Source organism: Triturus cristatus, chromosome 4_1 (assembly GCF_964204655.1).
Source record: "Triturus cristatus chromosome 4_1, aTriCri1.1, whole genome shotgun sequence".
Classification (NCBI taxonomy): domain Eukaryota; kingdom Metazoa; phylum Chordata; class Amphibia; order Caudata; family Salamandridae; genus Triturus; species Triturus cristatus.
In genome coordinates this window covers 396,681,282-396,699,437 of record NC_140585.1, presented here as the reverse complement: position 1 = coordinate 396,699,437, position 18,156 = coordinate 396,681,282, and the positions used below count along the sequence as shown (strand labels likewise).

The 18,156-nt window shown below is 45.2% G+C and overlaps 1 protein-coding gene across 1 annotated transcript; it reads left to right on the top strand.

Moving 5' to 3' along the window:
- Positions 1-15,561: 15,561 nt before the first annotated feature.
- On the top strand, positions 15,562-17,733 carry LOC146855003 (uncharacterized). Its single transcript, XM_085652468.1, has 2 exons — positions 15,562-16,324; positions 17,152-17,733. The coding sequence occupies exons 1-2, from the start codon at positions 15,674-15,676 to the stop codon at positions 17,614-17,616; spliced, it is 1,116 nt and encodes a 371-aa protein (XP_085508594.1). The 5' UTR covers positions 15,562-15,673; the 3' UTR covers positions 17,617-17,733.
- The last annotated feature ends 423 nt before the right edge of the window (positions 17,734-18,156 follow it).

Below are 18,156 nucleotides of genomic sequence, written 5' to 3'. Positions count from 1 at the left end.
ATTGGACAGCCCATTCAGCCGATGCGTAAGGGGGTTTGGCCTAGGAAGAAACCAATGTCTGAAGGGGACTCACCCAAAGTCCACTCTTCTGTATGCGTGTATTACAGTTGTCTGTAAAAGTGAGACATGAAAAGGGGCAATCAGAGGATGTGGCACAACGGAGAGAGCTACTGACTCAAGAGCTGGGGATCTGGGTTCGAGTCTCGACATCAGCTCACAGCCTGTGATTCTGGCCAAATGACTTAATCTCCCCGTGCCCATGGACAGCGGGTGAAAAGCTGTGCTATGTAAATCTACAAATTTACTTTAAATAGTAACAGCTTGGGAATTTGTACGCTGCTAAAAAAACAACATGTTTCTAACTCGAGGGACTTCTAAATACTGCAGCCCGAGTCACATAAGTGCTGACATTTTTGAAGAGCATGACAATTTGAATGCCATTGCTTCTTTAAAACTAATGAGACAGTTGGATTTGTCAATGCATATTGCCCATATACTTTTCTACATGACTGTAGTATGTTCTATTGACTGATAGTTTACCTTTTTAGGGTGAAACAATGTTTTTTTGTGTGCCCATTTGTATTGCTGTGTTGTCATTTACACTAGGATAGGTTTTGGCTGAGTACATGCGTAGTTCTGTGAAATGTATTTGTTGTGCTTTTGCTTTGAAACATGTTATTTCCCGTACTGTATTGTGTCTTTTCTCTGAGTTGTGTTATATCTACGTTGATACTGTAATTATGAGGAAGTGGCTTGATTTCTATCTGTGACCTTCTTAGATTGGCCGACATTTCTGCTAGGGATGATGAAGTGCATTCTTGTGTGCATTTTGAAAGTTGCTTACGGAGCTTTGTGGATGTGCTTGGTTCCCTAGTCATGCACCAGTTTGGGTAATGTTGCATGTTGTTAGACCTGGCGTCCTTGGCGTGGTTTCCCTTAACTTTTTACCTTTAGACCTCCTGTTTTTGCTAACTTAATTTTTGCTTGTCTTATGATTCTGCACACATTACCACTACTAACCAGTACAGAAGGGCTTGTGCTCTTTCCCCAAAATGTGGTATCATTGGTGTATCCCCAATTGGCAAATTTAATTTACTTATAAGTCCCTACTAAAGTGCACTACTGGCTCCCAGGGTCTGTACATTAAATGCTATTAGTGGGCCTGCAGCATTGCATGTAACACCCAATTGAGAAGCCCTGTAAACATGTCTCAGCCCTGCCATTGCAGCCTGTGTGTGCTGGTTTAAACTGCCATGTTGACCTGGCAAGAAAAACCTCTTGCCAGGCCCAAACCTTTCTTTTTAATACATATAAGTTTCCCCTAGGATAGGCCTGGACAGCAAAGTGGGCAGGGTGCAGTGTATTTAAAAGACAGGACACTGGCTTCCAATTTTTACATGTCCTGGTAGTGAAACACTCTTAAATTAGTTTTTCCCTACTGATAGGACTGTATCTCCTAATAGATAACATTGGGATGACCTTATTACATTTATAAGTGCAATTTCCAAATGGCAAAACATAGCTAGTTCAAGTTTGGTGTATCTGAAATCCTAATTTAAAACCCTAATTCATGGTGAAGTCGGATTTTTAATGAGAATTCTGAAAATGCTGCCTTTTGAAAGTTAACATTTTCTTGCTTTAGCCATTTGGTGCCTGTAGCCTGTCTCCTATCACATGACTGGGTGTAGTTGGCAGTTGGGCTTTGTGTATTCCTCCTAGACAGCCGCACACAATGGGACCTTAGGTGTGTCTCAGTGGGCCATCTCTGGCAGGATGGGAGGGAGGAGCTGGGCACAACCTCACCTACACCTGAATAGACTGTGTCTTGTCCGCACACAATGAACTGCATACCCCACTGTAGTGCTTCTGGAGCCACCTCAGAGGCACCCCTGGGTATAAGTACTGGACCTCAGATACCACCACTTCACTCCTGGACTTGTGGATACTCTGCCAGGAAAAAGGACTGCTGTACTGCTAAAGGGACTGCCACTCTGCTGGACTGCTACTCTGCAAGACTCCTGCTTTGCTGTGCTGACCTGCTGCCCTCTTGCCTGAGTGAGAAGGGCTGAACCTGCATCTCTTGAACCCAGAACCCAGAAGGACTCCAAGGGCTAGTTGGCTGCCCTGCTGATCTGAAGCTTCAGGGGCATAAGGCATCCAACAACCTTGCATCTGCACCTACATTCTGCCATCTGTGAGTCTACCCTGCCAAGTAGTGCCACCCCAGTTCGGGACTCTTGGAAATGTGCCTAGGGTGCTTATCAGAGGAACCAATGCATCTTCTCACTCTCACCTAGGCTCTCACTTGCATGTACTCACAAATTTGAAGCATTTTTTACTTATCCTCAATTGCATGTGCCAGTGCACATCAGCTACTTATGTGCCAGTGCATCGGGACATGCACATACCTCTCTTCTATCACAATCAGTGAAACAGGTCACTGAAAGTTGGATCCTGCTGCCCGCGACTTCTTGCTTTTTCACTCCGACTCCCAACTCATCACAGGGTGGGGTGTGGTCAAAGAAGTCCATGGACCTTATCCCGGTCTATGAATAAGTGGGAAAAGATGAGGTTACGGGTTGATAAATGCTTAGCCTCCGGGCACTAAGGGCAGATGTCTAAAGCACCTTTAGGAGTGAATTTGAAGCACATTGCAAATCGGGAGGTACTGATGCATGACAGGCCTCTGAGACCAGGGCTATTTATTTATTTATTTTGGTTTTTATAGAGTGTGTGGCTACTCGCATGTGAATCCCGGTGCTAAGGTCTAGAAACCACTTGTCAGATTAAGATGAGAATTAGAAGGCCTGGTTGAACAGTCAGGTTTTTAGGCAGCTATGAATTCACTAGCCTTGGACAACTTGTCTGATGGCTGGTGCCTTCAAGTGCATGAACCAACTGTCAGACAGGTTTCACTGCCTTAGACTGGTGTGGGACCCATGCTCGCAGCACAGGTCAGCATTTTGTTTCATCATATTGATAGTGAATATTATTGTATTATTTACACTTGGTATAATAGAAGAAATGGGACAGAGAAAATGGATGAGGAGCCCTGACACTCATAAGTGTGAGCCGCCCCTTGGAGAGGTACCAGGCTTCTTGCTAGTGCTGTACTTGTGGAGGGTGGTGGTTTTCAGAGTGAGTCAGCTTTCGATGTTGAAGAGCAATGGGTTTTATGTCTGTGGTGTTTAAGCTTTTGATGTTTTAGTTGTGGACTTTCCCAGTGAATATAGATGTTATGTTCTGCCTATGTGCATTGTTTTGTGTAACGTGTTGCCTTCATCCATTTTGGAGGTGTTTGAGTGTGCATTGTTTTAGCCCTTTCTCTTGCATGTGGTTACCACCATGGTGAGGCATCTCATGTGGTGAATTATGTTGTTTGTGTTATGAATGTTGGCTGTGGGTTGTGTTACGGATGATGTTGAGAGCGGGATGAGTTTCAGTCTGTAAGGATGAGTGTTGTATTAAGTGATGAAAGTTATGGTAAGTTGCTACTGGTTAATAGTCTCTTTGCTTCTGTCCTTCCTTCTTGTCTGTATTCCACGTGTCTAGTGGATGTGGTATGTGAAATGCTCTGTTAGGGATTACACATAGGTAGTTAAAGAGGCTCATAATGTGATGCGCAGAGCATGGGTCAACATTGCTAAGAGTGAGTTTATTTTGTCTAAGAAATCATTGCTGCAGCTAAGACAGATCTTAAATAAGCCCACCATCCTCTCCTTCAGCCCTGTAAGCATCTACAGTTCACCATTCAGTTATTCGTAATGTTTGCCAGCAGCCCTCCAAAATGATCCAAGCACAGGGGCTAGTCTGTGAAAACCCATGCATGCTGTTATTACATCTCTTGCAGGCACACAATGTATCGCCCATAGGAAGCTGAAAGGGTGAAGTTGCCTTACCATGCATCGTACTTGACACCTACAGTTAACATCACGTCAGCAGTGAACGCCGAACTCAATGTGCCTGCATTCAAAAATATTCAGCCTATCAAAGTGCCTTAAAGGGTCACCTGGTGAATGATGACCAGTGCTTTCAATGGGTCGGTACTGCCCGGTACTGAGTACAGCCCTTTTTTATTCTGAGAGGGAGAGTACCAGCACTTCTCAAGAGAGATATAATACTTTTAATTGGAGAGTACCGGCACTTCTCAGAAACAAGCAGGTACTCAAGTGCAGAGTACCTGCACTTCTATTTTTCCATTTCAAGCACTGATGATGACACTGTAGGTTTTACAACCTTACCAAATGCCATCAGTCAAAAAGACAAGGCCGACCCTTTTTTGGATAGGAGGCAAAACTGTTCTCTGGTAAGCCACTGTAAGTTGCTTTGAACTAGTATGTCACCCATATTGGTTCTGTAGTTTCTTTTGAAAGGAGGTAAAAGATGGATGAAACAGGAGGATATGTGACAGGGTTTTGGAGGGTCTCTGTCGTGTTTCATAATAGAAGGTTTGATCCTAAGGTCCCGTAAAGGAAGTTACATGTTGGTGGCGTCAGATAGTAAGCAGCCTAACGTAGAGGAAATATGAAGCTGGGTTCTTCTTCATAGGAATTGGAATCCGTGCTGATTTACCACTAGCTATCTCAATGAGAGAGCACCACGAAGTGATAGCTTTTTTTAGGTTGCGCATTCAAGACCTCTTGTATATACTTGTATGTATGTACTTTGTGAGCTCTGGAGATCAGCCCTAGGACTTGTCTGCTGCCGCTTAGGGACTTTTTTTCAGTTCAACTGCCTCTATTTAACTGTCTTAATAAAAAAGGACCAGTAGAGGTCAGTAAAATACCAGAATTGCTTTCTGCTGAGGGACTTTCTTTTTTTTCTTTTTCTGGCAAATTCCTCTATTTCACTTTCTTGATAGAAAACGACCAGGAGAGGTCTGTAAAATACCAGAATCACTTTAGCATTCTCTAGATTCCAGGTCATAGAAATTGTCTTCCACAAGCACCCGTAGTCAATAATATTTTTTCCAAATCTTGTATTTTCAGTGATATGACCACCGAAGGCCCTGATTTTATATTAAAACAGAGCTTTGGAATATACCATTTCCAGCTGAAAGGCATTATTTCTCTCCATGTGTCCCCATACCTGGTTTGTCACGCAGTTTGGTGCTTACTTTCCACCATGATTTAAAGAACAGTAGATGTTTCAGCGCCCAGGCTAATGTGCTGCATAGCTAAATACATATAAGGTCTCAAAGGCGAGACCGATTGCATTGCAAATGCTTGTTCAGAATCTACCCCTGCTCCTAAGGAGCTGAAGCCCCAATCAGCGGTGAATCATTTCCAGCCTGTGTGTGATACTAAGTTTCTAAGGGGTTAAGGCAGCTGAGGTACAATTAAACGCAAAAATCCCCTAACAGTGGGTGCAACTTAAAATATTGCCAGTAGAGGGCGCACATCTACCAGGTTATAAATATTTACTGTCGCAGGCATGAATACGTAGCTTTTCCAGAATGCTAATGTTTGATGATCCCAGGTGAATCATAAACATGTAGACTTTATCCTTTGCTTTTGTTTGATCTTCATAAACCATGATTATTAGGTATATAACAAGTTGTGCTCGAGTTTTTAATTAGTGAAAGGGGGATTTTAATTGATAGGGCGAGATTCTTGATTCCTCCAAAACAGTGATACTCAAAGTAGGGCCCGGGGTAGTATGAAGCCACACTGGACTGCTGCCTCTGGTCAACAACAGCACTGGGCTGATGATTATTCCATCAGCACTAAGATTTAAAAAATGTTAAATAAAGGGCATGTATTTATTTAAAGGTTAATTGAAGTTAAAGAAAGGAAAAGTAACTAAGGTGTCCTGCACCTCACAACTTTAGAAACACCTTCACCCCTCAGGAAGGAACAGCAAACTATTAGGTAATCTTGTCCTCTCAGTTGGATTCATGAAACTATATGGAGCTGACTCACTCACAACGCTTTGAATCTCCAACGCCCTGAAGCTCCGGCGCCTTGAAACACCAGCCTTCAAAAATCACCTGCTCTGAAATAGTCCTTCGCAGGAAGTCCACACAAGGTATGGACCTCCATTCCTCCTACTATAAGAAGAAACACCTCCTAAGTCATATTCAAGCAAGAGCTTAAATTGCTGGTGGTAGAAATAAGCAGCGTTGAATTGGGATTAGAAATCGGCCCGGGCACGATAAAGAAAGTGGGCCACATTTGCATATTGCCTTTCCTCCAAACACTGCTTCAACAAAGTTTTCTAAACACCTGAAAACAAGTGAGGCCACTTCTGCTCAGGCCCCCTGTCCCCGCTCAGTATGCACACATCAATTGGCCGGCCCAGCGAGAGAAAGGGAGTGACACCTCTGCCTGTTGATAAAAGGGAGGTAATGCACGCCCATCTGCCTCCAGAAAGGCCACTCAGGGCCCCACTGGGCGGCTGGCGACATTTGAACAAACCAAACACAGCCCAATTCGGCCCTCTAGGCTGCCAAAAAAAGCAGCCCACAGCTGGAACTTTGATACCGGCCTCTTAGCCATTGCCCGAGTGCCCGCCTTACCAATCCGACCGTGCAAATAAGGGCATACGAATATTTATCGGAACTTTATTGCTAGAGATTTGTTAATCGCTATACTGCCAATCACTGTTTATGCAAAGTGCTCTGTTACTGTGGCAGGTCTGGTTCGCACTGTCTAAAACAGCAAATAAATACATTTTGTTCAGCGTTGCCACTGCAAACATAACCCATTGAATGTTTCTTTTTCGCTTTTTTATTCCTATTATTATTTCTCATTGGTCCAGCCAATCCTAGAAACCGACTTGTAACCAGAAAGAGCTCAATTGGTGGACGCCTAGGAGATGAGGTGGTGGGAGGGACTTGGTTTAAATTATGGCCACCTTCATTGACTTTCTTCGGGTGAGCTACTGCCAGGCTGAGGGTGAAATGTGTCTACACCTTGTGCTGGGTTTGCCGCATAATGTTATGCTGGGATTTACTTTTCAACACAAATTCAGATTTGCGATGGAAAGTTGCCTAGAGTGACGCAAGCTAGTTCTATGTGCTACTTTGCAGCACTTTGCATCAAGGGGACATTCTATAGGTGGTAGTATATAGGCATTCCCAGGCAACCACCCTTTGGTTTTCAATCAAATCGTTTTAGACCTGGCATCTTTTGGCAGGTTTCCCCAGTCTTTTTGCTTTCTGACCTCCTGGTTTTGACTCTGCTTTTGCTGGTTTTGTGTCTCTGCACATTTTCTCACTGCTGATCAGTGCTAACGTGCAAGTGCTCCTGTGGTAAATTATGTTTATGGGTTGGTGTTTCCATGTTTGGATTATTTGATTTACTGGTAAGTCCCTAGTAAAGTGCAGAAGGTGTGCCAGGGCCTGTAAATCAAATGCTACTAGTGGTCTTGCAGCAGCACTGGTTGGGCCACCCACATGAGTAACCCTGTAAAGGTATCTCAGACCTGCCACTGCAGTGTCTGCGCGCAGTTGTGACTGCCATGTCCATCTGGCAAGTACACCCACTTGTCAGGCCCCAGTCCTTCCCTTTTCTTACATGTAAGGCACCCCTCAGGTAGGCCCAAGGTACCCCCATGGGCAGGGTGCAGTCTATGGGGAAGGTAGGACATGTACCGGTGTGTGTGACATGTCCTGATGGTGAAATACAGTGTATGTTGTTTTTCACTATTGAAAGGCTATCTGTCCCATAGATTAGAATGGGAGATATTTTATAACATTTTACAAGTATAACTTCCCTTTGGGAAAAGATGGAGAAATGGAGTTGGGCTCTCTGAACTCAGAATTTAAAAACTCATCATTTAGTAAAGATGGTTCTTATATTAGGGGTTTGAAAATGCCACTTTTAGAAAGTCTGCATTTTCTTGCTTAACCATCCTGTGTGCCTCTGCTGAATTGTGGATTGACTGTCTGGCTTTGAAATGACAGGGGCTTTGGATGTGCATTCACTGTAGACAACCACTGGAGGGGTTGAGGTGTGTCCTTCCTTTCCTGGATAAGTCAGGGCTGGGCTGCATTTAGAGTAGTGGGAGAAGATTTCCTTGCACCTGAATAGGCCTGGTATTCCTTACACAGTGCTGTCTCCACCTCCTACCAGGAATCTGGGCCAGAGAGGACAGAACTGGTTTGGACTAAGCACAGATACTCTCTGCCACAAAAGAATAAAGGGAAATGTTGTATAAATATTGGGGACCAAACCCAGGGTAACAACCTGCCAACAAGAGGCCCCCATTATTAACATCGGTTGTCAGCGGTGAGGATAGGACTTGAGTTTGCACTTGACCTACAGTGATTGGTGTGAACTACTACCATATCGCAGATCATTATGTACCACATACCGGTTTTTTTGGGTCTATTTTTGGTCTTGCCATTTGTTGGAAACTTGAACTTTCTATTGCATCATGCCTGAGTAAATAGCATAATCTCTGGAAGTAGCCTTTGAGGAGGAAAGGTTGTAAACCTACAACATAAAGGAGTTGAAGGCTTTTTGCAAACCTTAAAGTCCGAATTAGAGGCCTCACCAGAAAAGGGGAGCTACAAAAGGTGTGGCTGTGGAGGCCAAGGAGCCTATTCCAAGGGTTGATGTGCTTTTGGGAGGGGGTCACCCCCCAGGTCAGGCAGCAGTGGCTTGTCCCGAGAGGAGCTGGAGGACAGATGGGAAGCAAGGAGAGATGCAATGGAGCTGGAGAGGCTAAGGTTGGCAATGGAAAAGAAAAGGATGATGTTAGACCACAAGCTTAGAGTAAAGGAGCTGGACCAGAGTAGACCCAGCACAGATGGTGGCAGCACTTCCTAAAAATGTAGGCAAGGAATACAAGAAGGGTGATGATAGCCAAAGGTGGTCTCAGGGTTATGAGGCAGCTATCCACATGAATGGGATTGCTGAAAAGAATTGGGGAGAAGGATTGTGGCCTCTTTTCCCAGAAGAGGGGAGGGACACTTTAGTGGCTTTGGGTAAGGGGTGTAACCTTACCTACGCTGACAAGGAGGAGGCCCTTCTTACCAGGTATGGTCTCACTTCTGATAGGTACAGGGTTCAGTTTAGGTCCAGTAGGGAAACCGATGCACAAACCTGGTTAGAAAATGTAGATTCTTTTTGTAGGTCACTGGATGGTTGGGTGAAGGGCAGTAATGTGACAGATTTTCAGGGGCTCTATAATTTGATTGTGTGGGAGCCCTTATCTAGTCTATGTTTTGCAGAGCTGTGGCAGTACTTGACTGACAGTAAGCTGACTGACCCCAGGAAGCTTGCTATGGCAACAGACCGCTGGGTGAGTACTAGGGTCCACAAGAAGGTGTATGGGGAGACTCCACCAAAGGGGAACAGGGTCCCCAGCAGAAGAGTGGTGGGGACAAGGGTACAGCAAAGAAGTTCTCTAAAGGGCCTCAAACTAGTACCCAGGGTAAAGGTTCCCATCCCCCAGGAGATAAGAAACCAGGGGTCTCTTCAGGGAAGCCTGCAGAGACCGGTCCCTGCAAATGCTATGCTTGTGAGTAGGTGGGTCACTTGAAGGGGGATCCCAAGTGCCCCAAAAAGGCATAGCCACCCACTGGTGGGCAGTCCAAGGTGTTGGCTAGTGTAGCGCTTGGGGAGGTACCCAGAGGAGGGTGGGGATCCCGCAGAAATGACCCTTGTCTCACTAGGGGACAGTGCGATGGTCTCAGGAAACCAAGTGCCTGCAAACACTAAGAAGTGCAGCGCCTGGGTGACCATCAATGGGAGAAGGGTAGAGATACTGGAGCCAGTGTGACCTCAGTTTGGTGTCACCTGGTCTCTGAGGAGCAAGTAGTCCCCAGGGCATTCCATCAAGTGGTTGCTGTGGACAACTCAGAGTGCCAGTGTAAGGTGGCACAGATTCCCTTTGAATGGGGGGGGTATCAGGTCCCTTGAGGTTGGTTGTGAGCCCTACCATGCCAGTAGATTGTCTGCTAGGTAATGATCTGGAGCAGTCCTTGTGGAAGAATGTAGAGCTCAGATCTCACTTGGAGATGCTTGGGTTGCCAGAGTGGGTATGCATGACCAGACGGTCCATGGCAGCCAGTAAGGGTGATCAGGAGGACCTGGTGCCTGAAATAGTGGCCCAGGTGCCTGCCTAGAGAAAGGGCAGGGGTGCTGTAAACCTGCCCCTAAAGTTCCCATGGTCTGGGAGGAGGCTGACCTTGAGGGGGATCCCCCTGCACCTACAAGTGGCTGAACTGGGGGACTTATCTGAGCTGACCGATTGGCAGCAAGAGGTGGTCCCACCATGGAAGAATTCTCAAGGGAGCAGAAGGAATATCCTTCTCCAGGTGGTTTGCTGCAGCAGGCTCCAAACCAGGCAGGTGGTGATCAGTTTGGATCACACTGGATCTACTGGGGGAATGGTCTCCTATACAGCGAGCCTAAGGTTGCTAAGCTTGGGTCAGCCCGTGTGCTGGTGGTACCCCAGCACTTCAGGACCTTCATACTGAGTCTGGCTCATGACGTGCCTTTGGCAAAACATTTAGGGCAAGATAAGACTTTTGCCAAGATTGTCACCCACTTCTTTTGGCCCCAAGTCTGAAGGCAGTCAGATGCACATTGGAGGTCTTGCCAAACTTGCCAGGCAAGTGGTAAGAGGGGGAGGAAGTATAAGGCTCCTCTCCAACCTTTTCTGTTTGTTGGCAGCCCATTTGAGAGAGTTGAGATGGACATTGTGGGGCCACTAGACTCTAAGATAGCCATGGGCAACAGGTATATCCTAGTCTTGGTGGACTATGCCACCCAGTGCCCGGAGGCTATCCCTCTCAGGACAACAAAAGCAGCAGTGGTGGGCCGTGCGTTATTGGGGATCTTTTCCCGCATGGGGTTCCCCAGAGAAGAAGTATCTGACCGAAGTACCAATTTCATATCGAAGTATATGACATCCTTATGGGAGGAGTGTGGTGTAACCTACAAGTTCACCACTCCTTACCACCCCCAAGGTTGGTAGAAAGGTTCAACCAAACTCTACAAGGCATGATCAAGGGTCTAACAGAAACCATGATGTGTAAGTGGGACATCCTCTTACCATGCCTTCTCTTTGCATACAGGGAGGTACCACAGACTTTATTAGAGTTCAGTCCCTTTGAGCTTCTTTAGGGCCACCCTGTGAGAGGACATCTCAGTTTGGTGAAGCATGACCCCAGTAGAGCCTTGTGTTCTGCAGGACAAGTGGACTGGGTCTTTTGAGGTGGTGGAGCGCAAAAGTAGAGTCACCTACCAGGTGAATTTGCAGACTCCCAGAAACCCTCTGAGGGTCCTCCATGTGAACCGCCTCAAACCTCACTTTGAGAGGTCCGAAGTGAGTATGCCCTTGGGGACAGATGATGGGGTCGAGGAGGAGAGTGAAGCTCTTCCTGACCTCCTGTCTACCAAGGAGCATGATGGGTCAGTGGAAGGTGTGATCCTCTCCTCTACGCTGACCCCAGAACAGCAGAGTGACAGTCGCCAGTTGTTGGGGCAGATTGCCACCTTGTTCTTCCTGACTCCAGGTGTCACCCATTGGTGTTCCCATGGCGTGGACACTGGGGACAGTCCTCCTGTGAAGCACAAGATTTACAGGCTGACTGATAGGCTCAGAACTAGCATCAAAGAGGAGGTCTCTAAGATGCTGGTGTTAGGGGTGATTGAGCCCTCCAACAGTCCTTGGGCCAGCCCAATGGTCCTGGTCCCGAAGACTGTTGCACCCGGTGCCATTCCTGAACTGCAGTTCTGTGTGGATTACCGTGGGCTCAATGCTGTCACCAGGACTGACGCGCAACCCATCCCAAGAGCTGATGATCTCATATGAAATGAAATGAAAATGAAATGAAAATTAATTTATAACGCGCAACTTAGCCCAATGGGCGTCATAGATCGGTTGAGAACTGCCAAGTTACTCGGCACGTTAAATTTAACGTTCGGATACTGGCAGATTGCCTTAACAGATGGGGCCAAGGAGAGGTCAGCATTCTCAACTCCACAGGGGCACTACCAGTTCTGGGTGATGCCCTTTGGATTGAAGAATGCCCCTGCAACCTTTCAGAGATTGGTTAACCAGGTGTTGGCTGGGCTGGAGGATTTCAGTGCCGCCTACCTGAACGACATGGCAGTGTTTAGTTCCAGCTAGAATGATCACTTGCAACATCTCTGGGAAGTGTTGAAGGCTCTGCAGAAGGCAAGCTTCACTATCAAGGGCAGTAAGTGCCAGGTCGGCAGGTCTCTGTGGTGTACTTAGCACGCCAGGTAGGAAGCGGCAAGGTGGTGCCGCTATAGCATAAGATTGACACCATTCTGACTTGGGAGCCCCCCAAGACCCAGACCGAGGTAAGAGCCTTTTTAGGTGTCACAGGTTACTATAGGAGATTTGTCAAGGACTATGGCACCATTGTTACCCCCTTGACTGAGCTGACTTCCAGGAAGCAGCCCAAGGAGGTGATCTAAACTGATACCTACAAGACAGCTTTTGATGCCCTGAAGGCAGCCATGTACATGGCGCCCGTGCTCAAGGCACCTGACTTCTCCAAGGAATTCGTAGTGCAGACTGACGCTTCAGACCATGGTGTGGGAGCGGTGCTCTCACAACTGAACAAAGAGGGCCTAGACCAGCCTGTAGTCTTCCTTAGCAGGAGACTACTCCACAGGGAACAGAGGTGGAGTGCCATAGAGCGAGAAGCTTTTGCTGGGGTCTGGGCACGAAAGAAGCTAAGATCCTATCTGCTTGGGACTCACTTCGAGTTCAGACAGACCATAGACCCTTGAGATGGTTAATACTGATGAGGGGTGAGAATCCAAAACTGGTGAGGTGGTCCATCTCCCTACAGGGAATGGACTTTATGGTGGAATACTGCCCTGGCACAGAAAACGCCAACAATGATGGTCTATCCAGGTTTTTCCGCCTAAGTGACAAGAACTCCCAGGTGGTTGGGTAGTTCTCCCTACTTTCAGGTGGAGGGGACATGTGTTAGGCCAGGCATCTTTTGGCGAGTTTTCCCTGTCTTTTTGCTTTCTCACCTCCTGGGTTTGACTCTGCTTTTGCTGGGTTAGTGTCTCTGCACACTTTCTTACTGCTAATCAGTTCTAAAGTGCACGTGCTCCTATGGTAAATTAAGCGTGTGGATTGGTGTTTCCATGTTTGGCTTATTTGATTTACTTATAAGTCCCTAGTAAAGTGCAGAAGATGTGCCAGGGCCTGTAAATCAAATGCTACTAGCAGGCTTGCTGCACTGGTTGTGCCACCCACATGAGTAGCCCTGTAAATATATCTCAGTTGTGACTGCCATGTCCACCTGGCAAGTGCACCCACTTGAATATAAAGAAAAGAAGAATCACTTGCACACCTATGTTTTACACATTAATCAGAATTGGTTTCAAAAAGACTATTAGAATAGACTCAAACTAAAGCGTGCCACGCGGTTTTAGAGGGCTGCCAGTCCCTCCAGGACCATGAACATGTGTACAAAATTCAAGACGAGTGTCGAGAATCTACCATGTGCACAGCTGGAAACAATATTCATATTATACAAGCTTATAAACAGTATTGCATTGTTATTAACAGCTATACCAAAAACAAAAAAGACACTGATTTCATGAAAACTTTTTCATTCATCATTTTGTATGAAACGATAATAACATCTTTTTTCCAAAAGTAACAGTGTGTTGAAGTTATCATTAATTCATGATAAATGTTGTACAAAAACAGTAACTGCTGGTCACATGATTATACAGTGAACACACACAGTGACGAATGAAGTCCTTCGGCCCAATGCATTTCAGGACCGCTGGTCCCATACTCAGGGGCCACTGTGGATAAAGAACAAACAATCATGTAGGTAATATGCATACAAACCCATGATAAAAGATGTAATTAAAGCACTCTCAAAATCCAAAGTCACCACTAGGACCATGTGTCAACCAACTGTGACTGTATGCGTGCGACAAGGGCTGATAAACCAAGGTCTTACTTGCTAAAAGGTAGCAACCAGCAGATGGAACATGCAGGTGAACAGAAAAATGTGACGGAAAACCGCTGACACACCCCTGCTGATGTCAAGTCATGGTGATGAAGTTTAAACGAAACTGATGTTGACAGATCTGAAAATGTACCGAAACACCCGTGTATATAGGTGTAACTGACAAAACATGATAAACATGCTGACTGACTCTCACGCGATAGGAGACTCCACGAAACACAGAAAATCGCCTTTCTCCTCACACGACAACTAGCGATAAACTGATAGCAAATGTAGACTCCTAAAAAACAAAAACGAGCAAACCTTGAAATTGACCGAAGCACAAGAAGTGAACGGTGAGAATAATGACAGAGATAAGTGTTCGCAAAAATACCTGTAAACGCGCAAACCGCTTGTGGGTAACCAGACACTGGAATGTGAACCTGCAATGTAAAGAGCACGGCGCTAAAAACTTGTGTGATGGCCAAAATGACAAAATTGTAAAAGAGGAAAAAAGAACTAAAACTAACCTTACAAACGAGCTTGAAAAGTTCGGCTCTGGGACTGTGTTAAACAAGCATTTGCAATGCAATAGGTCTCGCATTATAAAAGTGTGAGCAGCTGGCATTGCTAATAATAATGCAACACTAGCTATTGGCTTTGTAAATGATAAATAAATGCCATTATGTGTTTGTTTTATAAAATAGATTAAAAAAGGCATTGTCATGAACAATGCCAATAGCTTAAACTTTTGCAAATGCGAGACCTATTGCATTGCAAATGCTTGTTCTGTGTGCAGCCCTAATTTCCTTTCCTCTGCGTGGGTAAAGACAAGCCAGCCATCTGTTCTGGGAACGTGGTCCTACGTAAACATGTCACCTTGCAGTCAACGTGGCGCTGGCTGGTTCCTGAAGAGCTCTTCTTAGGAAAGCACTCGCTGCTTCTTTAAATGACCAACTTCTTTTCTGCTAATGTTTATAGGTTTAGGGACGTTTCGTAAGAAATACTGTTCTTGTATATTTTTCTCTTTCGAGTTATTGAACCTATTATTATTCAGAGATCTAGGCAAACGTGTACAGACTAATGGAGAATTATGTACTTAGAAGCATCAGTGCTTTAAATGGAAAAAAAAAAAAAATGCAGGCACTAACTAAATGTAACAGAAGGGGCGAAGCTAAGGGCGTGGCTTGGAGACAAGCAGTTAATTTGATATGTTCTTGGTGTGAAACGGTGCACAATTACGCAGCAACAGTTCTGCTATTTGTAGAGCATTCTTTTTGTCTATGTATTTGTTGTTAAATGCATATAATTGCACAAACATTGCAATGCACACACATTTTTATATTCACTGAATACCAGCGTATGCCCAGGACATTTGAGTAGTATAGGTTGTATACTACTCGTCACCATGTATTTTTTGACAGGTGGCCACGCCCCTTTGACCACGCCCCTTTGGTCCGTGTGTCTATATTGGACGCGTTCCAAGTCTGCTTTTAATCGGGGTTTTAATCGGTCCTTATAACGTATTGATAAGATTATAGCATTTTATTGTTATATAGGTCGTTATTTTGTGAATCATGGCTTATAAAATGATACGGCGATGAAATAAAAAAAAAAAAAAAAAAAAAAAAAAAAAAAAGCGTATAAAACGATAAGTTAGGATTTGTGAATCAAGGCTTATAAAATGATACGGCGATGAAATCATAAAGCGTATAAAACGATAAGTTAGGAATTGTGAATCAAGGCTTATAAAATGATACTGCGATGAAATCAAAAACGTATGAATCGACCACGCATGCAGGAGGGTTGCTAAGAAGTGGGGGTAGTGTGAAATACGAGTCTACAAACATACCGCGGGGCGTGTCTAGTATGTTCACAGAGGATATAAGCCAGCATTCCGAGGACCGTGTGTTAAGAAACCCCCGCTTTTTTCCGACAAAGAAAAGCTCGAGCTTTAAGACAACTTTGAGAATGTCTTGCTCTAGCGTGGAAGCGGGACCCCTTGGAGAAACTATAACAGCGATGCTGAAGGAAGCGGCAAATGCTGCAGACGACGCTGCAGAACTCGACGATAGTGATAAGGAAAATTGCGCGCCAACAACGCCTGCGGGTACTACGTCGGAGATGTCGTCGGCGATGCTGAATAAAAAGCCCGAGACAGACGTCGAGGCATCGGCTATGCCGAATATAAAGCCCGAGACCGGAGCCTGCGAAGAGGCGGTTGGTGGCGTTGCTAAAATGGCGAGCAATACCTCCGATGCTACAGACGGCGGTGGAAGAGCGGAACCAAGTGAAGATGACGAGGGTATTGACCTGCAAGAGCCTGAACCCGAGGACTCCAGCGACTGTACAGAGATGGATTCCGGAGAAGAATCTGTAAACGAAACAGAAAAGTGCGAAGTTGGAAAACGAAAAGTAAGTACGAACCGCAATTTTTCGGCAAATCCTCTGGGGTGTTTAAGAGTGTGATGATGAGGCGTGTAGTTGTGAGGAAGGCTGAGGTCGAAAAACCCCTTTTTTCTTTTTATCAGCAAAAGAGAGGAGGAGGAGCCCCAGGCGACAAAACCGCTAGCACGACTATGGAAGTCACACAGCCATCGCTACGTTTTTCATGTCTCTGCTGCTCAAGACAGAAAAAACTTGCCGTAACGCATAAAAACTGCAGCTGTAAGCGCTTAGACGCAATTGTACAATTTTGTCGTGGTGAAAGTTGGAGCAAGGATCGATATCGCGGACTTTTGACAGCGATAGCCGCGATCATAAAATTGTGCTTAAAGGCGGGGTGGTACGACGAATGCGAAGGTTGTAAAATTGACGACCCGAGTCAGTTGCATCACGACTGTCTCACGACGGGTGATGAATATGAAGACAGTTTGATACGGAAACTATGTTACAAGCTGGACCCCTATAAGATTATGGCGACGTTGGGGGCGGTCTATGGCTTGAAAGAAATGTCAGTACCCGAAGATTGTAGTAAGATGATTGCGAATGTTTTAAAGTATATTAAGAGAGTACAGTCCCCATCAGAGCATGTGAAAAGTATGTATGAAGCGGGTGATGAAGACATACGCTTGATAATGAAACAGCATTTGAGAAGGAAGAATTACCGTAGATATTTTAAGATCAAGTATCTTTACAGGAGTTTAAAACCGAGGAACATGACATTTCTTAATGTAGAGTAAATGAAAACATGATGATCTTCGCGATTGCTACTATTATGTATGTGTGTTTTTCCGTTGCAGGAAAGTGTGTTTCGACACATGGTGGAGATCGGCGTGCGACCGAGCGTTAGATGCCTGGAAGACGCTTTTTATTTTCTGATCAGAGCAAAGATGGCGTACCCCAAACCAGTGTTTCGCCCGACCGCGCTATGTCGTAACAAGCGATGTGAAATCATCGAAGAGCTTGAAAAAGAACTGGGTCAGAAACCTAGAGGCTTTTACGACGTTGAAAAGAGCAAAATCTTCTTGGGCGCTGACGACGTGCTCGAAGATTGCATCGACAATTATATCAGGCGGACATTTTGCACCCTAGGAACTACTCTGAATAAGAAACAGTTTTTCAATTTCATGAATACAATATCTGATTTGTTTTGTCGAGCCTTCTTGAAGGGGCGTGGGGAGGATGTAAGAAGACTGGTACCGTTCATAGCTAGCAAAATCCAAATATTGATTCTACGTCACGAGTTTTTGAGAGCATTGTGTTAAATATCTATGTTTTTATCGTTATTATCGTTTATAGCGCTGTACATTCCTATATTACCAGTTTAAATCATACACTGTTTAATTCGTGTGTTATTAAATAATCTACTATTGTAAAATAAACCGGCTTCTAGTTCTGATTATTTGATAAAGAAAAATAATAAAACAAAAGTGAATTAATAGAATAGGGGGGCGGGAGTAGGGGTTGCGGTATTTTAGTTCAAGAAGCGCTACGATGCAGAAGCTTTTCAAAAGAGTTTATTACAACCCCTCGAAAGTTGGTAGTTTTGGCGGTGTAGAAGCCTTGTACAAGGAGAGCAAAATCCACAACGACGGTGTTAAAAGAACACAGGTACGCGACTGGTTATCGGGCGAAGATGCCTACACGCTACATAAGGGGTCGAGAAAGCGCTTTCAAAGACGGCGTGTGATAGTCAGCGGCTTAAATCATCAATGGCAAGCGGACCTTCTAGACGTCCGTGAACATGCCGCGGTTAATGATGGTGTAAAATTTATATTAACGGTGATAGACGTACTGTCAAAGTA